The sequence below is a fragment of the Miscanthus floridulus genome, chromosome 3 (genome assembly GCF_019320115.1).
Source record: "Miscanthus floridulus cultivar M001 chromosome 3, ASM1932011v1, whole genome shotgun sequence".
Classification (NCBI taxonomy): Eukaryota; Viridiplantae; Streptophyta; class Magnoliopsida; order Poales; family Poaceae; genus Miscanthus; species Miscanthus floridulus.
In genome coordinates this window covers 120,442,697-120,464,184 of record NC_089582.1, presented here as the reverse complement: position 1 = coordinate 120,464,184, position 21,488 = coordinate 120,442,697, and the positions used below count along the sequence as shown (strand labels likewise).

The 21,488-nt window shown below is 45.9% G+C and overlaps 2 protein-coding genes across 2 annotated transcripts in view; both read left to right on the top strand.

Annotated features, from left to right (window-relative positions):
* The first annotated feature begins 772 nt into the window (after window positions 1-772).
* Window positions 773-3,687, top strand: LOC136546691 (cation/H(+) antiporter 15-like). The gene is made up of 3 exons (XM_066538650.1): window positions 773-1,067; window positions 1,194-2,204; window positions 2,297-3,687. Exons 1-3 carry the CDS (start codon window positions 903-905, stop codon window positions 3,551-3,553), a joined length of 2,433 nt encoding a protein of 810 aa, XP_066394747.1. The 5' UTR covers window positions 773-902; the 3' UTR covers window positions 3,554-3,687.
* Window positions 3,688-3,810: 123 nt separating this feature from the next.
* Window positions 3,811-21,488, top strand: part of LOC136544291 (enoyl-CoA hydratase 2, peroxisomal-like) — a 54,243-nt gene continuing 36,565 nt past the window's right edge. The window contains exons 1-3 of the mRNA XM_066536508.1: window positions 3,811-3,967; window positions 4,045-4,067; window positions 4,416-4,521. Coding sequence (XP_066392605.1) covers window positions 3,902-3,967; window positions 4,045-4,067; window positions 4,416-4,521 — 195 coding nt within the window. The 5' untranslated portion in view covers window positions 3,811-3,901. The remainder of the gene's footprint in view (window positions 3,968-4,044; window positions 4,068-4,415; window positions 4,522-21,488) is intronic.

Genomic DNA, 21,488 nt, shown 5'->3' with positions numbered 1-21,488 from the left:
ATTGCGATCTAAGGGTACACACTGGTTTAGAGCAAAAACATTAAACATCCAATCCAGTGAGCAGTGCAATATGTGCAATCAGATCCACCCGTGGCTATGGCCCGTTTCTAATTTTGATTATTGAGCCGCACCGAGCTAGCTTGGTATATTAAGGAGCTGAACCAAGGCGAGCTAGGTCGATATTCACCTCTAGTGCGGCGTGTGGATCTCTAAGATGAATTGCTTCTAAACCCAAACATCCACAAGGGTCCTTCACACAGCATGAGGAGCTTACTCTGTCACCAACAAACACCAACGAAATGTTAGCTTGGATTCGAAAATTGAAAAATAACAACAGGGATGTTGCCTTAAACCGATCACGGAGGTCTTCTAATGCAGAAAAAAATTAGGTGCACATAGTATGCACCAGCCTCTCATCCATACATCCTTAGCTGGGTTCCATGTGTCCCTACTTTATATCCAATAACATGGGTAATGTTGCCTTCGGTGTATCTATATGGGTCTAACTATTTACGGATCAGCCCAAGTAAACAGAGTAAGAGCATAGATGTTTGTTTATTTTGTTCGTATATATGCGTCAGCTGATGGAGTGTATGCACGCAATCTAACGCACAGCAGCCTGTCTGTCCCTGGCCACCTGTCCACCTCCATGCCATGCCCCACGTCCAAACCCGAACATCTGACCCAACGCGGCAACGCCAACGAACGAAACAAGAAGGGCCGCTCCCCCGCCGCCCAAACCTGGCGCATCCCATGGGACCAGCCCGCCGTGCCCTCCGCACATCCGCCAGCCGGCGTACGGCCGCTTAACCTTCTCGCTCCGCCCCGTCCCGTCCGGCCCTGCTCGCAGCCAGCGTCGGCATTCGGCACGCCTGCGACCGACCGGCGATCGGTCCGGCGGCATGGCGCGATCCATCGATTGCGCCTCCGAGAGCTCGGTCAAGAACGTGGCGCTGGACACGCTGTTCCTCATCGTCCTCCAGGCGGCCGTCGTCATCGCGCTCGGCAAGTTCATACACCTCGGCCTCCGCCGCCACAACCTGCCCAGCGCCACCTCCCAGATCATCGTACGTACGCGTCATGCATGCACGAATACAATGCATTGATCGATTCTCGAGTTCATCGGGGCATTGCGAATCGAAAGCATGGATTCTGCTTCCGCCGTTAATAATTCGCGTTCGTTCGGTTTCCAGGCGGGGATCATCGTGGGGAGCCTGGGCCTGCACGACGTGATCGTGCACGTCGACGTGGAGAACGCGGAGGACACCTACGGCCGCTACGTGTCGGAAGCGCGCATCTTCTACATGTTCTACGTCGGCCTGGAGGCGGACGTCGCGGCGCTGTGGAACGACATGCGCCGGGCCACCATCTTCACGTACGCGAGCGTCGCCACCTGCCTGCTCCTCGCGGCCTTCGTCTCCGGTGGCATGTATGGTAGCATGATGCACACCCCGGTGAGGTCGCCCGAGCTACTGGCCGCGGTGCTCATGCTGTCCATCGCCGACACCGCCTCCGTCGACGTCTCGCGGATGGCCAGCGAGATGGGGCTCGCGGCCACGCCCAGCGGCCGCCTCGTCGTCGCCACGGCGATCGCGACCAACATCATCTGCATCGTCGGCGAGGGGGTGTTCTCCTGCATGAAGCTGGCATCCAGCAGGACCCCGGACTACAGCGCCCCGCAGCGGCTGGGGCTGGGCATCCTCGCGCTCGTCAAGGTGGGCATCGCCGTGTCGCTGCTCAGGCCGGTGGTGGCGTTCATCAACCGGCGCAACGCGGGGCGGCACCGCGTCGGCAACTGGGAGCTGGTGCTGCTACTCTTCGCCGTGTCGTGCATCGGCAACTTCCCGCAGCGCGTGGGGTTCGACGGGATGCCGGTGAGCCTCCTGCTGGGGCTTGCGTTCCCCAGGGAAGGCCCCGTGGCGAGGAGCATCATCGACACGCTGGCGTATCCGCTCCACGCCCTCGCGCTGCCCTTCTATTTCGGCGCCATGGGGATGCGGCTTAACTTCAGCGCCATGTCGGGCGCCATCCTGGTACCGGCCATCCTCCTGACGCTGCTCGGCTTGATCGGCAAGTGCGCCGGCACCATGGGCGCCGCCAGGTTCCTCAAGATGCCGACCGCCGACGCTCTGCGCTTGGGCGTCCTGCTCAACATCAAAGGCCACGTCAACATGATCGACATGAGCTTCGCCAGTTCCGAAGGGGTACGGTAATGCATGCTGGCGCCCCCCATGCTACGTGCACGTGTAAGACTGATGGATCTGAGCAAGACTGATGTGGCTGCGCACGCGTGCAGATCTGGGCGGAACAGGCGCTGATGGCGATGGTCGTCGGCAGCATGATCAGCACCATCATCGCGGGGCCGGTGTTCGCCGTGGTGTTCCGCAAGGAGAAAGAGGCGTACGAGTGCAGCCACCAGGCGCTGGAACACATGGCCACGGACCAGGAGCTGCGCATGCTCGCCTGCGTGCACGGCGCGCGCGGCACGCCGGGCATGCTCAGCCTGCTCGAGCTGCTGGCGAGCAAGCCCCGCGCGCAGCCCACCATCCACGTCCTCCACTTCTTCGACGTCGCGCGCAAGGACGACGCCCCCAGACAGTACCACCAGAGGGTCCAGGACAGCGAGCATAAGCACATGAGCCGCCGCAAGGACGCCACCACGCAGGTGAACTGGGCCGTCGACGTGTTCACCTGCGCCACCGGCCTCGTCATCCGCCAGATCGACGCCGGTGACCGCGGCAGCGCCGTGAACGCCAAGGCCATCCGACGCTGGACGGAGGACGTCCGCTCGGGCATCCTGCTGATTCCCTACCACAAGGAGCAGCACTACGACGGCACCATGGTCTGCCGGCGCGAGGACCGCCGCCAGCTCAACCTCAAGGTGCTAGAGGGCGCGCCGTGCACCACGGCCATTCTCGCCGACCGCCCGTTCCGGAGAAGCGGCACCAGCTTCCAGCTGCCAACCAAGATATCGACGAGCACGGAGGCCGCCGGGAACCAGGGCGACGAGAAGGTGACGACCCACGTCGCCGCCGTCTTCCTCGGCGGCCCGGACGACCGCGAGGCCGTTGCCCTCGCCTGCCGCCTCGACAAGAACGAGTCCGTCAGACTGACAGTCGTCCGCTTCGTGCTCCGCGAAAGCACGGACGACCGCGTCGCGACGACGAGCGCCGACATCGACGGGGAGGTGTCCGTGGTCGTCGACGACCCGGACGAGGAGTGCGTGTCGGAGTTCCAGCGCGAGTACGTGGTGAAGGAGCGCGCGGCGTACGCGGAGAAAGCGGTGACGGGGCCCATGGACGTGGTGGAGGCACTGCGCGGGATGGCCGGCGCGTATGCGCTGGTGGTGGTGGGGCGTGGCGGGCGGCAGCCGGCGGAGCTGGTGGTAGGGCTGGAAGGGTGGGCGGAGTGCGCGGAGGTAGGCCCGGTCGGGGAGATCCTGGCCTCGGACGAGTCGCTGGAGATGGGCTCCGTGCTTGTCGTGCAGCAGAAGACCGTGCCCCCGTTCCACCTCGACTTCGCCGCCGCCAGCGCCGGCGAACTGACACCATGACACGGTGCGAAATGCACAAACGATCTCTCAAAGAAAAGAAAAAACATAGCTGTTTATACGTAGATGTATACGTAAATAACTTATAGAAGACTAGATAAAAATTAAAAAAATTGCATGTAAATGAACAGTGTAAGTATCGGCCGCTGACGACTATGATGAGATTCTATTCTGTCTTCTCTGCAAAGCTGCTATCTGGTTGCATCTCGCCGCCGGAATTAACTAGGGCAGGTCGCTAGCTCGATTCAGCGTCGCGGGCTAGCAGCTACGACTACTTAACAATGGCTCGCGCGGCGCCGATGATCGCCACCCGCTCCACCTTGGCTTCGCCTCCTGGCATTGTCCTGCACCATGGCGCGCTCCGCCTCCGCGACGGCCATTGACCCTGCCATGGTTCTCTCTCACAAGTTCCCCGAGGTCCCACGGCTTTCGCTAGCTCTCCGTCCTCGATCACCGGACTCTTCTGGCTTGACAAGCGCTGTTCTGTTCTGCAGGTCGCGTCCGCGTACGATGAGAGGTCGCCATCGCCCAGGATCTGCTCGATGGAACGTCCCAACGGCTGCTCGGAATGGCTGATGCATTTTTCACTTGGGCTGCGTTTAGTTCATCCCAGATTCGGCGTCGGCTGAATTCGTCGGCACTGTGTTTTGTTTTTATTTAGTAATAATTATCCAATCGTTGACTAATCATACTCAAAACGTTCGTCTCGTAAAGTACAACCAAACTGTGCAATTAGTTTTTGATTTCGTCAACATTTAGTACTCCATGCATGTACCGCAAATTTAATGTGACGGAGAATCTTCTTTTTGTATAGTGTCAAAATTGGGAGTTTCGGTGAACTAAACAAAAGCTTTGGTTGGTACAGGGATGTAGCGCTGTACGCGCTGGGGGTGGGAGCTTGCAATGCAGATGCAGCGGATGAGAAGGAGCTTCAGCTGGTGTACCGCAGGGATGGGCAGTCTTCCATTAAGGTGCTCAAGATGAGTTGGTGGGGGTGTGTCCGCTTGATATTTTTTCCTTTTAACCATTGCATTGCATTCATCGGAGTGTTGAGAAGAGTGTTCAAATCCTAATTCGGTAGGAGTAATTCCTGTATTGTACCCGATTTTGGATCATAGTCGCTTGATGTTTGTTAAAATTAACAGAAATGCTATACAACACACGTATGTTTTAGCAATAAAAAAACACATGAATTTTAGTCCACCGGATCCTTGCTCGGTTTATCTACGTCCGTCCGATCTATAGTACACCAGCAGTGCACCATGACGTGATACCAGCAGCAGTGCACCATGACGCGACACCAGCAACAGTCGTCCGTCAGATGTGCGACGCGACACCAGCAGCAGCAGTCCGTCAGCACCAGCAGCGCTGCACCAGCACCGGCCAGGCAATGGCACCAACTCCTCTGTATTTTGTCCTGCTATAGAAAAAAATTGTTTTATGTGATATGCGATTTGTGATACGTGGATCTATGATCTTGTGATTGTCTAAAGGTAGAAGAAGGCTAGATGTAGAAGAAGGATGGAGGCTCTTGGATCTTAATCTTATGGTGTAAAAAAATTCATACGTTGAAATTGTATAAAACACATGATTGTGCAGAAGACAGACTCAAAATTAACTCAACACGGAACATGAATACTGTAGCTGGGTCAGGTCAACTTGGAGGTTACTACCCCTCCTGGAATTTTATATGGTACACACCATAAAAAACACTTTCTATCGGTGCGAAAATGTGGCCAACAAGTAAATATTTGTAGCTTTACCGTGCACTGTGATTGAATGTGGCCTAGCACGTGATGACGTAGGATTTATACTGGTTCAGGCAACGTGCCCTACATCCAGTTTCAGTCGGTCGATGACTTTATTCCTGAGCCCAGGTGCTCGAAGTATGCTGTGGGGTTACAAACGAGTAAGGAATGAGAGGGGAATGTTGGAGGCCCGGTCAAACTCGGAATCGAGTGGGAGAGAATAGCGGATGGTCAAACATGCGCTAAGTATTAGAGCACATGCTCTGTGTGTCCGAGCTTATCAGTTGTTGAGATCATATAGACTGTGTAGCTGATAAGCTCTAGAGCTGTTGAGCTGTGTAGTTGTTGAGTTCTAGAGCTGTTGAGCTATTGTGTCCTCGAGTCCTCAGAGAAGAGAGCGCATCCCCTTTTATAGACGAAGGAGATGGCCTTACAAGCCAAATACGGAAAGGGAGAGAGTGTGTATGGGTGCTACATAGTCTTGTTGCCCACGTCGTCGGGTACGACATGCCATCGCATCTTACTGTTCATGACATGCTGTACCGGGTAGGCTACACAGTGTTCGCCCACCTTACTGTTCATGACCTAGCAGGCTGCACAGTGTTCGTCTGGGACGGCAAACAACGACGCCCACAATACTGTTTGTGCTTTGCCGCGTCTAGGAGGATGTATTGTGTCCGTTTGACATGGCATGATGGCACCGTCCTGCAGGTGCGTAGGGTATGGTAGAGTACGGTCCTTGGTATTACGGTTGACTTGAGCCTACTTCGCCTGCTCCCCGGGCCCACATCGAGCAGGCGTCCTGGTCGATCGTTTCCAGTCGGCCCCGACCGTGTTGGTCGGGAAAGAGAGGCGAGCAAAGGTTCGGTATATCCTCGGTCGGAGGAATAGGAATGGAGTCGGACTATGGTCCCACCTTGGCCAGACCTTCTGGTCGGGGCTCCTACCAGGTCTCCTAGCCGGAGGTGCCGGTCGGGGATCGGATCATGGAGTGGCAGAACCTCCTAAGTTAAAGGGCCCACATGCACCTGTCACTGTCCGACGACCTTTGACATTTATGCATATGTTTCTATTAACTTAAAAAGACTATCGGGTGTCCTCGGGGAGCCCCAAATCATCCACGATTTCCGAGCAGGATCACGTTACAGAGTCATTGCAGTATTACATTTATTCAAATATCAATACCAGAGTAAAAACAACGGAAGTCTTACGATAACATAGTTTACAAAACAATAGTTTCAAACCTTACAAACTAAGTTCGATAATTATTACAAACCATAGTAGTAGTGGAGTGGCATATTTAACATATACATAACACACAAAATAAACATCCTGCCTAAGGATCACACATTTACTTCTCATCGTCAGAACGAACGATAGTCATGCAGCACGATCCAAAATAGATCTACTCATGAGGCTCACCTACAACAAGGGGTCAACGAACCCTGAGTACAAAAGTACTCAACAAGACTTAACCGAAATAAAACTGATAGAACTCAGGAATGCCGGTTCATGGGATTCAAGGTATGGCTTTAACAATAATCAAAGTTCTTTTGCGTAAAAGCTCTTTAACGAAATTCTTTAATTCAAAGGTAAAACTTTATAAGTACCACATATGAATCTGCCATGATCCGTAACGAGATCATGAACTTCATATCAATCTCTTTCGTAAACCTTTCTCAAGTTCTAGTTATTAATACTACGATGATGAAAAGTGAGTTGAGTCTCCATAACCGAGGAGCAATGACGATTCGAACCGATTAAACCCAGCTGGGAATTCCAGACCACACGACATATGCAGGTCCTCGACCTACATATACCAACCTGCACTCAGATCCTCTAAAACAAGAATGGGTACGCGCCACCCGAGAATACAGTACTCCACCAATCTAGCCCATTGCCACGTGGGTACACGCTATTCCCGCCATCTCTCCACTCCCAGTGCGCGAGTAGCCATTCTCATAATAGAATAGCCGAGTAAAGGCTTACCGGAGTATGTGGTTAGTACTACAAATTCTCACCTCATGCAATTCAACAACGGACGTGCCTTAATCGACACAGGCGGAAAGAACCCGCTCACAAGACCTCCATGTCTTATGGCTCACACACACCGAGTCCGCCCGGTCTAGATTTATTACTCCACATTCCCATATCACATGATAACATAAGTAACCAAGGTTCCATTTAAAACTTGCTGGTGGCAGGAAATCACCCGACTTTCATCGTTCTAAGCATAGCTAAGCAAAACTAGGCATATACGAATTTAAAACTAGTAATATGGTAAATATGGAATAACAAGGTTGGTAATGTACCAATTTGACTTGTACTTGACTCCTAATCACTTAATGCAGTAAAAAGAAGCAAAAGCGAAATCAATTTGTAAAATACAAGGTAGGGTTGTATGCATCCGGAGCTTGCCTTCGTTGATGAAAAAGTTCGGTTCCTGCGACGTTTCACAAGTATTCGATCCGACCTCAACAGACGGATTAACCTCCTCAACAACTTGATTAACTACCACGTGTTTACCTTCGTTCACTACACGTAATAACAATGCCATGTTTAACACGATGCGGAATACAAAACATGATGCTCGATGATGGATGCAAAAATTAACAATTTGAATACAACTTTCCTTCGTGGTACAGTTGCAAGTTAAACAACTAAATCTTTTTTGTAACACATACATCAATCGCCAAGGATCATTATCAACAAATGACCCAAGGACATCACTCAATCAAAAATTCAAACAAAACCTAATTCATTAAAGGTTACTATTTGCTTTTATGAATTAATTATTTAATTCAAAATTATGAAATAAATCAACTTATTCTAATTGAGCTCAAAATTTTTGTAAATGTTCATTACATAATAAGTAAGTGGCTAAACAAATTTCATAATTTTTGGACAATTAATTAAGCCTAGAAAAATCATGGAAATCCATTTATTAATAAATTGAGCAATTTTATCACATTCAAAAAGTGCTAAAAACAATATTTCATATTTTTCTTAAATAATATACATCACATAGAGGTCACACAAAAATTTTCATAATTTTTGGAGCTCTAAATAAATCTATACAAAAATAACAAAAATAGATACTATTCATTCATTGCTGAAAAATAGAAAAATCCATTTTTGAACTACGCAGTCGCTGACAACCCGACCCCACCTGTCATCCCTAACCTCGCGTGTTTGACCACGATGGCGACGACGCTGATCGACGTAAACTCGTCGACGGTGACTCCAACGGCGACGGCCAAAGTACCAAAATGATCACCAAGACTAGGCGCATCGATTGACGTCCCTATCAACACTGATTACGGCCCTATACTAGCTCGTCGTCGGCCATGGCGGACGCGGTGGCACGGCAGCGCTACGCCGGCGGTGTGCAACCAGTAGAGCTCAAACAAGGGATCCAGAAAGCACCAGTGGCTCACCCCGAACGCGTTGAAGCAAGGAGCGAGGTCGGAAAAGTAACGAAGAGGCGTGACGACGATCACGGTGATCACGACAGAGCAAAGATCGTCGGTGAGGAAGAACCGGTGACTGCAGTGGTCAAAATGAGCAACCAACTATGGATTAAGTACCATAGCATCGAAACGAAATGGAATCAACCAAAACCAGGGACGGAGATGCACCGTGGAGCTCTGGCCGCGGCGAATCGTGCTCGGTGGAGGAGTTGCTGGCCGTGAGGAAGAAGACAATGCAACTCGAGTTTCCGACGAAGACAAGCCGAATTGGTGGGTCGGCTGGATGCGCAAGGAGTAAGCGAAGCTGGAACTAGCTTATCAGCGACGGTGGAGCACAACAACGACGGCGCGGGCTCGCCGGAGATGAGCAAGGCGACGGGAAAAACAGAGCAAAAAGAAAGGGCAAAGACGACGGCGGCTCAGGCTAGAAAGGGGGTCAAGAAGCTCGAGGAAGCTGCGCTGTGGCCTTCACCACACCAATGCGACACCAAAATGGCCACGACCACGCCTGGAACGCCGAAGAAGGAAATGCCGGCAATGTAGCTTCAGCGGTGGACACTGTTCATAAAAATTACAGATTTGCCATTCACCAAATTTCACAAATTACTCCCAAATTTTCACAACAACTCAAAAATCTCCAAAAACAAAAGTTGTTCAAAATCAAAAGTTCTACAACTTTGCTTTAGAAACCTTACCCAAATTCGGCCTACATTTTGAAATGAACTTTTGAATCCAAAGCGAGGATATTTAAGGAATTTTGCCTTTTTGAATAACTTCAAATTTTACTACACAACTTGAAAAACTCTAAAAACAAACTTTGCTTAACTTGTTAGGCTCTACACTTTTGCTTTTGGACTCAACCCCAAAATATGCATAGATTTTGAAACGAGTTTTTGGGGTACGATTTAAATATTGAAAATCAGGGTTTTCGGAGTTTCAAATCAATACAAAGATTTCAAACTTGATTCAAACAATACCAAGCAATGCTTATAACATAAATGTAAACTTATTTTAGTGAATGCATACAAAGTGTTTAATATGACCAATTGCCTTACAATGCATATGATGACATGACCGTTTTAGTATTTAAACACCCGGGGTGTTACAATCCTTCCCCCTAAAAGAAATCTCGCCCCGAGATTCAAAGCCATAGGATAAGTAATGGAAAAGGAAATGTGTCACGAGAACACATACAAAATTTGTCCATAAAATAGCTGAGGTCCTTTTACAAAACACTACTTATACTACCGAGCTCAACTAACATTACTTTATTCTATAATGACGTTAGAAATTCTGGAAACTTTTCTAAAGTAATCTTCTGATTCCCAAGTAGCTTCCTCTTCTAAATGTTGATTCCATTGTATGTTATAGAACTTGATGGTCCGTCTTTGAGTAACACGATCTTTCTGATCTAACACTCGGATAGGATATTCGGAATAAGTTAAATCCGGTTCTAATTCCACTCCTTCAACTTCAACATTCTGTTCAGGCACTCGGAGACACTTCTTCAATTGAGAAATATGGAACACATCATGCACAGCTGCGAGATGTTCAGGTAATTTTAAGCGATATGCCACTTTTCCATACCTCTCCAAAATTTGATACGGTCCAATGTATCGGGGTGCCAACTTTCCTTTAACACCAAAACGGTTAACTCCCTTCATTGGTGATACTTTCAGATATACAAAATCTCCTTTGTTAAATACCAATGGTCTCCGTCTTCTATCCGCATAACTCTTTTGGCGAGACTGAGCTATCTTCAAATTACTCTGTATTTGCCTAACCTTGTCTTCTGTTTCTTTCACAAGGTCAACTCTAAAGAATCTTCTTTCTCTAGGCTCAGACCAACTCAATGATGTTCTGCATCTACGACCATAGAGTGCTTCAAATGGAGCCATTCTAATGCTTTCCTGATAACTATTGTTGTATGAGAACTCAGCAAAGGTAAGCATTCATCCCACTTATTGGAATAATTAAGGACACAACACCTTAACATATCTTCAAGTACTTGATTGACTCTTTTAGTCTATCCATTAGTCTGTGGATAATAAGCTGTACTATACAGAAGTTTGGTACCTAATGAAGAATGCAATTGTTTCCAAAAGTTAGAGACAAACTGTGTACCCCTATCTGACACAATAGTCTTGGGTACTCCATGGAGACTCATAATTCTTGCTAAATACATCTTGGCATATTGGATCATAGGATATATTGTCTTGACTAGAAGAAAATGTGCTGACTTAGTGAGTCGATCTACAATAACCCATACTATGTCAAATTCCTTTGATGTCTTGGGTAGACCAATAATAAAGTCCATACTTATGTCCTCCCACTTCCAAGATGGAATAGGTAATGGCTGTAATTCACCAGCAGACCTCAAATGTATAGCTTTCACCTTTTGACAAGTATCACACTTTGCTATATATCTAGCAATCTCTATTTTCATCTTAGTCCACCAGAATCTTTGCTTCAAATCATGGTACATCTTGTTGCTTCCCGGATGGATAGATAACCTAGTAGCATGTGCCTCATCTAGAATTGACTGCCGCAACTCAGGAACTTTTGGTACCACCAGGCGATCCTTGAACCACAACACATCTTCATCATCAATGCTAAAGTATTCCGCTTTTCCATTCTTGACTCTTTCCTTGATATGGGCTATACCCTTGTTTTCCTTCTGAGCAGCAATAACTTGATCTCGAATAGTGGCTTCAACAATTATGTTGGTCAAACTTCCTTGTTAAATTACTTCTACATTCAACTTCTCCATTTCTTGACATAAATTCAAACCCATTGTTCTCACTGTCAGACAATTGCAATAACTTTTGCGACTGAGGGCATCTGCAACCACATTTACTTTACTCGGGTGATAATGTACTTCCAAATCATAATCCTTAATCAGTTCTAACCATCTTCTTTGTCGCATGTTTAATTCTGACTGAGTAAAGATATACTTTAAGCTCTTGTGGTCTGTATACATATGGCACGTATTACCAAGCAGGTAATATCACCAAATCTTTAGAGCATGAACCACAGCTGCTAACTCTAGATCATGAGTCGGATAGTGTTCTTCATGCTGCTTAAGTTGCCTGGATGCATAGGCAATGACTCGGCCTTCTTGCATCAACACACATCCAATACCAATACCTGAAGCATCACAATACACATCAAATGGCTTCTCGATATCAGGTTGGGCTAATACTGGTGTAGTAGTCAACAGTCTCTTCAAAGTCTAGAAAGCCTCTTCACAATCAGATGACCAGACAAACTTAACTTGGTTCTTCAACAATTTAGTTATGGACTTTGATATTTTAGAGAAATCTAGAATAAACCAACGGTAATACCCCGCCAATCCCAGAAAACTCCGAACTTGATGAACTATGGTTGGTGGTTTTCAATCAAGCACATCCTTCACTTTGTCAGGATCAACTGCAACTCCTTCGGCTAACAAGACATGTCCAAGAAATTGCACTTCCATAAGCCAAAAATCACACTTGCTGAACTTGGCATATAGTTGATGTTCTCTCAAGCGGGTCAGAATAATTCTGAGATGTTCCGCATGTTCTTTCTTATTCTTGGAATATACCAAAATGTCATCAATAAACACTACTACAAACTTGTCTAGCTCAGGCATGAATACTGAGTTCATCAGATACATGAAATGAGCTGGAGTATTTGTCAAACCAAAAGACATTACCAAGTATTCATATAATCCATATCTTGTGGTAAATGCCGTTTTAGGAATATCTTCAGGCTTTATCTTGATTTGGTGATATCCAGACCTCAAATCTATCTTGGAGAAAACTTTGGCTCCAGCCAATTGATCAAAAAGCAAATCTATCCGAGGTAATGGATACTTATTTTTGTTGGTCACTTCATTCAACAGACGATAGTCAACACATAACCTCAAGGTCTCATCATTCTTTTTTACAAAAATTGCCGGACATCCCCAAGGTGAGGAACTAGGTTGGATAAACCCTTTCTCAATCAATTCTTGTAACTGAGTCTTCAACTTGGCCAATTCCTTAGGTGGCATCCTATAAGCTCTCTGAGAAATCGGAGCTGTTCTAGGTTGTAACTCTATATTAAACTGTACATCCCTATCAGGTGGTAGACCGGGTAAATCTTCAGGAAACACATCCAGAAATTCACACACTATCGGAATATCTCTAATTTCTTTGACAGCAGTTGCACAAATCTTGCCCACTGATCTTCTTAGGGTTGGAAGTTGGATGAGAAGTTGAGAATTACTATCAGGCAAACTCACTCTTAATGTCCTATTCAAAGCATCTATAACAGCCTTATGCTGATACATCCAATTCATTCCCAAGATTACATCTATATCCTGATGCTTAAGGATAATCATGGTAGTAGGAAAAATATACCCACCCAGGTTTACGGGTACCTGGTATACCATTTCCTTAGTACACAGACGTCCCTCGAGCGACTATATAAAAAAACTTTCCTTTGTTGCCCCAATTGAAATTTCATACTTTATGACAAATGTTCTATTGATGAATGAATGTGATGCGCCAGAATAAAAAAGTATAACTACAGGGTGATTGGCAACAGGAAACATACCCATCATCACTGGCTCCCCTTCCGAAATTTCTCCAGCTTGAATATAGAACACTCGTCCTGTCTTCCTCTCATCTTTGCCCTTATGAGCATTCTGATTGGGGTTCTTGTTTGGTGCCTGACCCTGTTGTTGATTGGCAGGGGTCTTCTGATAATTTTGATTAGCCTGCCTAGGATATGGACATTCCCTGGAGAAATGACCAGTCCTACCATAATTGTAACATGGATAGTTGTGACCCTGGGACATTGGAGCATTGCCACTAGGAGCATTGGTTGACTGTGAATTCAGATAGGTTATAGCAGGACGGACATTTGATCGTTGCCCGGCTTGGAACTACGGCGGACGATAAGGAGGACGATTATTATGTACTGGATGATAAATCACCCTCTGCCTCTTCTGATTGCCCCCAAAAGATCCAGACGGCATACTCTTTTTCTTTTTGAGCTCCTTATGCTGCCGATACTTTGACTCTAAAGCAATTGCAATATTTACGGCCTCATGGTAAGTGACATTGGTGCAAGTTGTTATCATTGTTTGTAGTTTGGTATTCAAACCTCTCATAAACCACCTCTTCTTCTTTGCATTAGTATTAACATGTTCTGATATATATTGTGATAGGTGATTAAATCTTCCCACATACTGCATCACGGTTTGATCTCCTTGCTTCAAAGCAAGGAATTCATCTAGCTTCATTGCCATCACTCCTTCAGGGATATAATGGGCTCTGAAGGCAGTACGGAACTCAGCCCAAGTTATTGGAATGCCAGCTAGTTGCATAGCCACTAAGTTTGCCCACCAAGCACTTGCTGCTCCTCTAAGTTGCTGGGTGGCAAACGCAGGTTTCTGATACTCCGTGCATGGAATAAGATCAAATTTCTGCTCTATGGTTCGAAGCCAGTCATCAGCCTCCAATGGTTCATCTGCCTTGGTGAACACCAGTGGTCTTGTGTCTGTAAAATCAACATATGTAGCCTCATGTCTGTTATGGTGGTGACCACGGTTTCCTTGCATCTGATTCTAATTACTTAGAGCGATCTCATGAAGCAAACGAGAATTTTCAGCCATCACATTGACAAGTGCGGTTATAGCATCAGCTAGATTTGTTGGAACTGGTGGCAGATCTGGAATACCATCCTCATCTTGTGAAGTTCCAGGAACATACGAACCCCGCGTACGATGCATCTACTCATAACAAACCAAACTTTATGCATAAGCCTTTATTGAATTGCACAAAAGCTTACTCCAGACACATTACATAGGGTTTACTAATATAAACACCAGAACCTGTAAGTACCAAAACAAAGATACATAGCTTAACTATAACTAACTATTATACAACTCTACTCTTTTTCGTGATTACTTCAAACTTCAGGCTCGGTATCCATTCTGGAATTATTACCGCCTTTATCATCACTTTCATTGATCATTACTAATTCTTCAGGATCTTCTTCTTCTTCCTCTTCTGATTCGTTATCATCGGCAAGGATGACATCGGGGTCCATGGCATCAGCTTGAGGCTCATGATTCGGATTTAGTAGATTACTAAGCCTATGAACTTCCTCATGAAGATAAGTATTATGTTCTTCTAAATCTTCTACATAGAATTCTAGCTCATGAGTTCTAGCTCTAGCTACATTTTCCCTATCCCAAGCCTCATTTCGTCCCTCCACCGTACGAACTAACATGCTTTCGTAGTTCCTGTGTGTGGTGGTGAGACGCCTCAATTGACCCTACAATTCTCCTACCTGTATAGCATCCAAAGCCCTATCTCTAGTAGCTTGTGCTAATTCTATAGAAATCCTATGTATCTCTGCTTGGGGATCAGGCCTAGAACTACTACTGCTAGCACCATCATTTCTAGGGGCAAGTTGGTGACGAGGAACTCCTTTGGGTCCAGTGGACTTACGGGGCATCATCTTAGCACAAGCCATACTGTAGGAAACCAATTTAATCCAAGTAAGACCATCTGATCAAAATCTAAAAAGTAGCTACGATGGATTACATTCCTCAAACCAGACTCACTACTCAACTCTAGACTAAGAGGTGAAGGAAGTAATGAGTGAATTATTCATGATGCATGAATCGTTCTTACGAACAAAAACAGCAAAGTTTATAATGCACATAAATAACATTTATTTTTATATAGGGCATAGTAAGATTACTACTCCACCACACAAAACCTTTTTAATTAAATACGGAATGGTGAGAAAGAAATAAGATAAGTCAGAAGCAATTTGGACCAAACTATCAAGTTAGATTTAGTCATCCCAAATCATTTTGAAGTTTTTGTAAAACAATACAACAAAAACCTTGTAACGAATGCTCTGATACCATTCTATGGCAGAACCTCCTAAGTTATAGGGCCCACATGCACCTGTCACTGTACGACGACCTTTGACATTTATGCATATGTTTCCATTAACTTAAAAAGACTATCGGGTGTCCTCGGGGAACCCTAAATCATCCACGATTTCCGAGCAGGATCACGTTATAGAGTCATTGCAGTATTACAACATTTATTCAAATATCAATACCAGAGTAAAAACAGCAGAAGTCTTATGATAACATAGTTTACAAAACAGTAGTTTCAAACCTTACAAACTAAGTTCGATAATTATTACAAACCATAGTAGTAGTGGAGTGGCATATTTAACATATACATAACACACAAAATAAACATCATGCCCAAGGATCACACATTTACTTCTCATCGTCAGAACGAACGATAGTCATGTAGCACGATCTAAAATAGATCTGCTCATGCGGCTCACCTGCAACAAGGGGTCAACGAACCCTGAGTACAAAAGTACTCAACAAGACTTAACCGAAATAAAACTGATAGAACTCAGGAATGCCGGCTCATGGGATTCAAGGTATGGCTTTAACAATAATCAAAGTTCTTTTGCGTAAAAGCTCTTTAACAAAATTCTTTAATTCAAAGGTAAAACTTTATAAGTACCACATATGAATCTGCCAAGATTCGTAATGAGATCATGAACTTCATATCAATCTCTTTCACAAACCTTTCTCAAGTTCCAGTTATTAATACTACGATGATGAACAGTGAGTTGAGTCTCCATAACCGAGGAGCAACGACGATTCGAACTGATTAAACCCAGCTAGGAATTCCAGACCACACGACATATGCAGGTCCCCGACCTACATATACCAATCTGCACTCAGATCCTCTAAAACAAGAACAGGTCCATGCCACCCGAGAATACAGTACTCCACTAATCCAGCCCATTGCCACATGGGTACACGCTATTCCTATCATCTCTCCACTCCTAGTGCGCGAGTAGCCATTCTCATAATAGAATAGCCAAGTAAAGGCTTACTAGAGTATGTGGTTAGTACTATAAATTCTCACCTCATGCAATTCAACAACAGACGTGCCTTAATCGACACAGACGAAAAGAACCCGCTCACAAGACCTCCATGTCTTGTGGCTCACACACATCGAGTCCACCCGATCTAGATTTATTACTCCACATTCTCATATCACATGATAACATAAGTAACCAAGGTTCCATTTAAAACTTGCAGGTGGCAGGTAATCACCCGACTTTCATCGTTCTAAGCATAGCTAAGCAAAACTAGGCATATACGAATTTAAAACTAGTAATATGGTAAATATGGAATAACAAGGTTGGTAATGTACCAATTTGACTTGTACTTGACTCCTAATCACTTAATGCAGTAAAAAGAAGCAAAAGCGAAATCAATTTGTAAAATACAAGGTAGGGTTGTATGCATCCGGGGCTTGCCTTCGTTGACGGAAAAGTTCGGTTCCTACGACGTTTCACAAGTATTCGATCCGACCTCAATAGATGGATTAATCTCCTCAACAACTTGATTAACTACCACGTGTTCACCTTTGTTCACTACACGTAATAACAATGCCATGTTTAACACGATGCGGAATACGAAACATGATGCTCGATGATGGATGCAAAAATTAACAATTTGAATACAACTTTCATTCGCGGTACAGTTGCAAGTTAAACAACTAAATCTTTTTCCTAACACATACATCAATCGCCAAGGATCGTTATCAACTAATGACCCAAGGACATCACTCAATCAAAAATTCAAACAAAACCTAATTCATTAAAGGTTACTATTTGCTTTTATGAATTAATTATTTAATTCAAAATTATGAAATAAATCAACTTATTCTAATTGAGCTCAAAATTTTTGTAAATGTTCATTACATAATAAGTAAGTGGCAAAACAAATTTCATAATTTTTGGACAATTAATTAAGCCTAGAAAAATCATGGAAATCCATTTATTAATAAATTGAGCAATTTTTATCACATTCAAAAATTGCTGAAAAACAATATTTCATATTTTTCTTAAATAATATACATCACCTAGAGGTTACACAAAAATTTTCATAATTTTTGGAGCTCTAAATAAATCTATACAAAAATAACAAAAACAGATACTATTCATTCATTGCTGAAAAATATAAAAATCCATTTTTGAACTACGCAGTCACTGACAACCTGACCCCACCTGTCATCCCTAACCTCGCGCGTTTGACCACGACGGCGACGGTGCTAACCGACGTAAACTCGTCGATGGTGAGTCTAACGGCGACGGCTAAAGTATCAAAATGATCACCAAGACTAGGCGCATTGATTGACGTCCCTATCAGCACTAATTACGGCCCTATACTAGCTCGTCATCGGCCATGGCGGACGTGGTGGCATGGCAGCGCTACGCCGGCGGCGTGCAACCGGTAGAGCTCAAACAAGGGATCTAGAAAGCACTAGTGGCTCACCCCGAATGCGTTAAAGCAAGGAGCGAGGTCAGAGAAGCAACGAAGAGGCGTGACGACGATCACGGTGATCACGGCGGAGCAAAGATCGTCGGTGAGGAAGAACCGGCGATTGTAGTGGTCAAAACGAGCAACCAACTATAGATTAAGTACCACAGCATCGAAACGAAATGGAATCAACCAAAACCAGGGACGGAGATGCACCGCGGAGCTCTGGCCGCGGCGAATCATGCTCGGCGGAGGAGTTATCGACCACGAGGAAGAAGACGATGCAACTCGAGTTCCCGACAAAGACAAGCCGAATTGGTGGGTCGGCTAGATGCGCATGGAGTAAGCGAAGCTAGAACTAGCTTATTAGCGATGGTGGAGCACAACAATGATGCGCGCGGGCTCACCGGAGATGAGCAAGGTGACGGGAAAACAGAGCAAGAAGAAAGGGCAAAGACGACAGCGGCTCAGGCTATAAAGGGGGCCAAGAAGCTCAAGGAAGCTGCGCTGTGGCCTTCATCGCGCTAGCACAATGCCAAAACGGCCACAACCGCGCCTGGAACGCTGAAGAAGGAAACGCCGGCAATGTAGCTTCGGCGGTGGACACTGTTCACAAAAATTACAGATTTGCCATTCGCCAAATTTCACAAATTACTCCCAAATTTTCATAACAACTCAAAAATCTCCAAAAACAAAAGTTGTTCAAAATCAAAAGTTCTACAACTTTTATTTAGAAACCTTACCCAAATTCGGCCTACATTTTGAAATGAACTTTTGAATCCAAAGCGGGGATATTTAAGGAATTTTGCCTTTTTGAATAACTTCAAATTTTACTACACAACTTGAAAAAGTCCAAAAACAAACTTTGCTTAACTTATCAAGCTCTACACTTTTGCTTTTGGACTCAACCCCAAAATATGCATAGATTTTGAAACGTGTTTTCAGGGTAGGATTTAAATATTGAAAATCAAGGTTTTCGGAGTTTCAAATCAATACAAAGATTTCAAACTTGATTCAAACAATACCAAGCAATGCTTATAACATAAATGTAAACTTATTTTAGTGAATGCATACAAAGTGTTTAATATGACCAATTGCCTTGCAATACATATGATGACATGGCCGTTTTAGTATTTAAACACCCGGGGTGTTACACATGGTCTCGCCCTTGTGGATCTAGGTTGGCCTAGACGCATGCTGTCACTGCGCCGCTTGCTGAGCTAAGTATTGCAGGGAAGCAGGTCCATTGGGGACCCCAGGTTTATGAACCCGACAGAAGCCCTCAAGCCCCTTTGGAGCATCTGTGAAGCCGTGAAGGGGCTGCTGAGTTGCTGCTTTTGAGGGCGCACGGGAGTACGATGCTGAAAGATCTCTCGTACGGAGAGAGCATCGTACGTCTCGAACGGGCCCCTGTCCTGGATTCTGGATTAGAGGACGAAGAGAGGGAGGAGAGCATTATAGCGGGAGAACAAGGATCTTGGCTCCCTTGTTCCGCTTCATTCCCCAAGGGGCAGAGCAGTCTTGGGGCTATTCACACACGCTTTGCGTGTTATTGTAAAAGCCTGGGGCTTGTGTCTTTTGCTTAATGAAAGCTTGTATTTGCTTTATATTTCCTGTGCCCATTGTGTCGTGGAGGTGGGTTGTTATTGGAACTTTGGTGTTTTCCCCCTTGGTTTGTTGTACTGTGTAGGGTAACCGAGTAGGATTTATACGCCCAGCCTCTATGTGGAGGACTGGCAAAGGCCGCGGAGGTGCACAGAGTGGATACGGGTGCCCAGCCTCCATGGGGAGGACCGGTGAAGGGTCGAGATGGTGACTAGAGGGGGGGTGAATAGTCTTTTCTAAAACATAATCGCATCGGCTAACCGATACAAATGCGGAATTAAAACTATCGGTCTAGCCAAGACTATACCCCACTATATATGTTCACTAGCACCTTATAAAGATAACAATTATGCAACAAAGGTGACGGGCTAATTAGAGCTCTCCTAAACAATTCTAGGAGCAAGGTTACATAAACCTATGCCACTAGTACTTTAAGCAACAAGAGAGCTCCTACACATGCTAGTAAGCAAAAGCACAAAGCTAACTAAGCTCACTAGCAATGCTCAATAACAAGGCAACCAATGCCTAATTAGAGAGCGCAAATACTTAGCTATACAAACTAAGCAATGTGACTAACAAGGTTACTAAAACCAAATTAGCCACGCAATGGAGCTACTTCTATGCTACACAAGCAAGAAGGTAATTAGCAAGCTACACAAGCTATCTAATTACAAGAGCAACTACACAAGCTTAATATGTATAAAAGTAATGGCAAGCTTGTGTAATGGGGATGCAAACCAACGGGAAGAACAAGATTGACACGATGATTTTTCTCCCGAGGTTCACATGTTTACCAACACGCTAGTCCCCGTTGTGTCGACCGCTCACTTAGTGGTTTGGCGGCTAATTAGCATCACCCGCTAAGCCCGCACGTCGGGCGCCACAAGAACCTACCCCTTGAGTGAGGGTAGCTCAATGACACGCTTTACTAGAGTTGCTCTTCACGGCTCCCGTGGGGCGAGCACAATGCCCCTCATAAGCACTTCTCCAGAGCGCCGCACAAGCTTCTTGCGCGCTTCGACGGAGACCACCACCAAGCCATCTAGGAGGTGGCAACCTCTAAGAGTAACAAGCACCACTGGCTTACAACTCGATCACCTAGTGCCACTCGATGCAACCTCACGATGCAATCGCACTAGAATCGCTCACTCACACAATCGGATGATCGCTATCAAGTATGTGTGAGATGGAGGGCTCCTAAGCACTCTCAAGCATGGACACAAAGTCCCCCAAGGTGCTCCACACTAGCCATGGCTGAAGGCCACTTCTATTTATAGCCCCGAGGGCTAAACTAGCCGTTACCCCTTCACTGGGCAACGGTCGGGCCGACCGGACGCTTCGGTCGTGTTGACCGGACGCTGGACCTCAGCATCCGGTCGCTCGCAGACGGCCACGTGTCCCGATCCCAATGGTCACTTGACCTGACCGGACACAGCAGCTTCAACTGACCAGACGCTAAACCCCTAGCATCCGGTCGTTTCTAGTAAGGTTCCGACCTTGACCAGACGTGTCCGGTCACACCTGATTGGACACAGCCAGCGTCCGATCACACTCCAACTTCTGCGTCACCGTACGTCAGCCTGACCAGACGCAGCCTGCCAGCGTCCGGTGCTTTCAGATCCAGCATTCGGTCAGTTGACCGATGCCAGCATCTTCGCGATCAACTCGTTTTCACTTCTAACTTCTTCACCCTTGCTCCAATGTGCTAACCACCAAGAATTTGCATCCGGCGCAATAGAAAATAGGCATTCCATTTTCCCGAA

Bases quoted from the DNA above. Each gene is read 5' to 3' on its own strand.
- LOC136546691 (XM_066538650.1), top strand. From the start codon at position 903: ATGGCGCGATCCATCGATTGCGCCTCCGAGAGCTCGGTCAAGAACGTG. The intron at 1,068-1,193 runs GTACGTACGCGT...TTCGGTTTCCAG, and splicing joins GCGCCACCTCCCAGATCATC to GCGGGGATCATCGTGGGGAG. The intron at 2,205-2,296 runs GTACGGTAATGC...GCACGCGTGCAG, and splicing joins GCTTCGCCAGTTCCGAAGGG to ATCTGGGCGGAACAGGCGCT.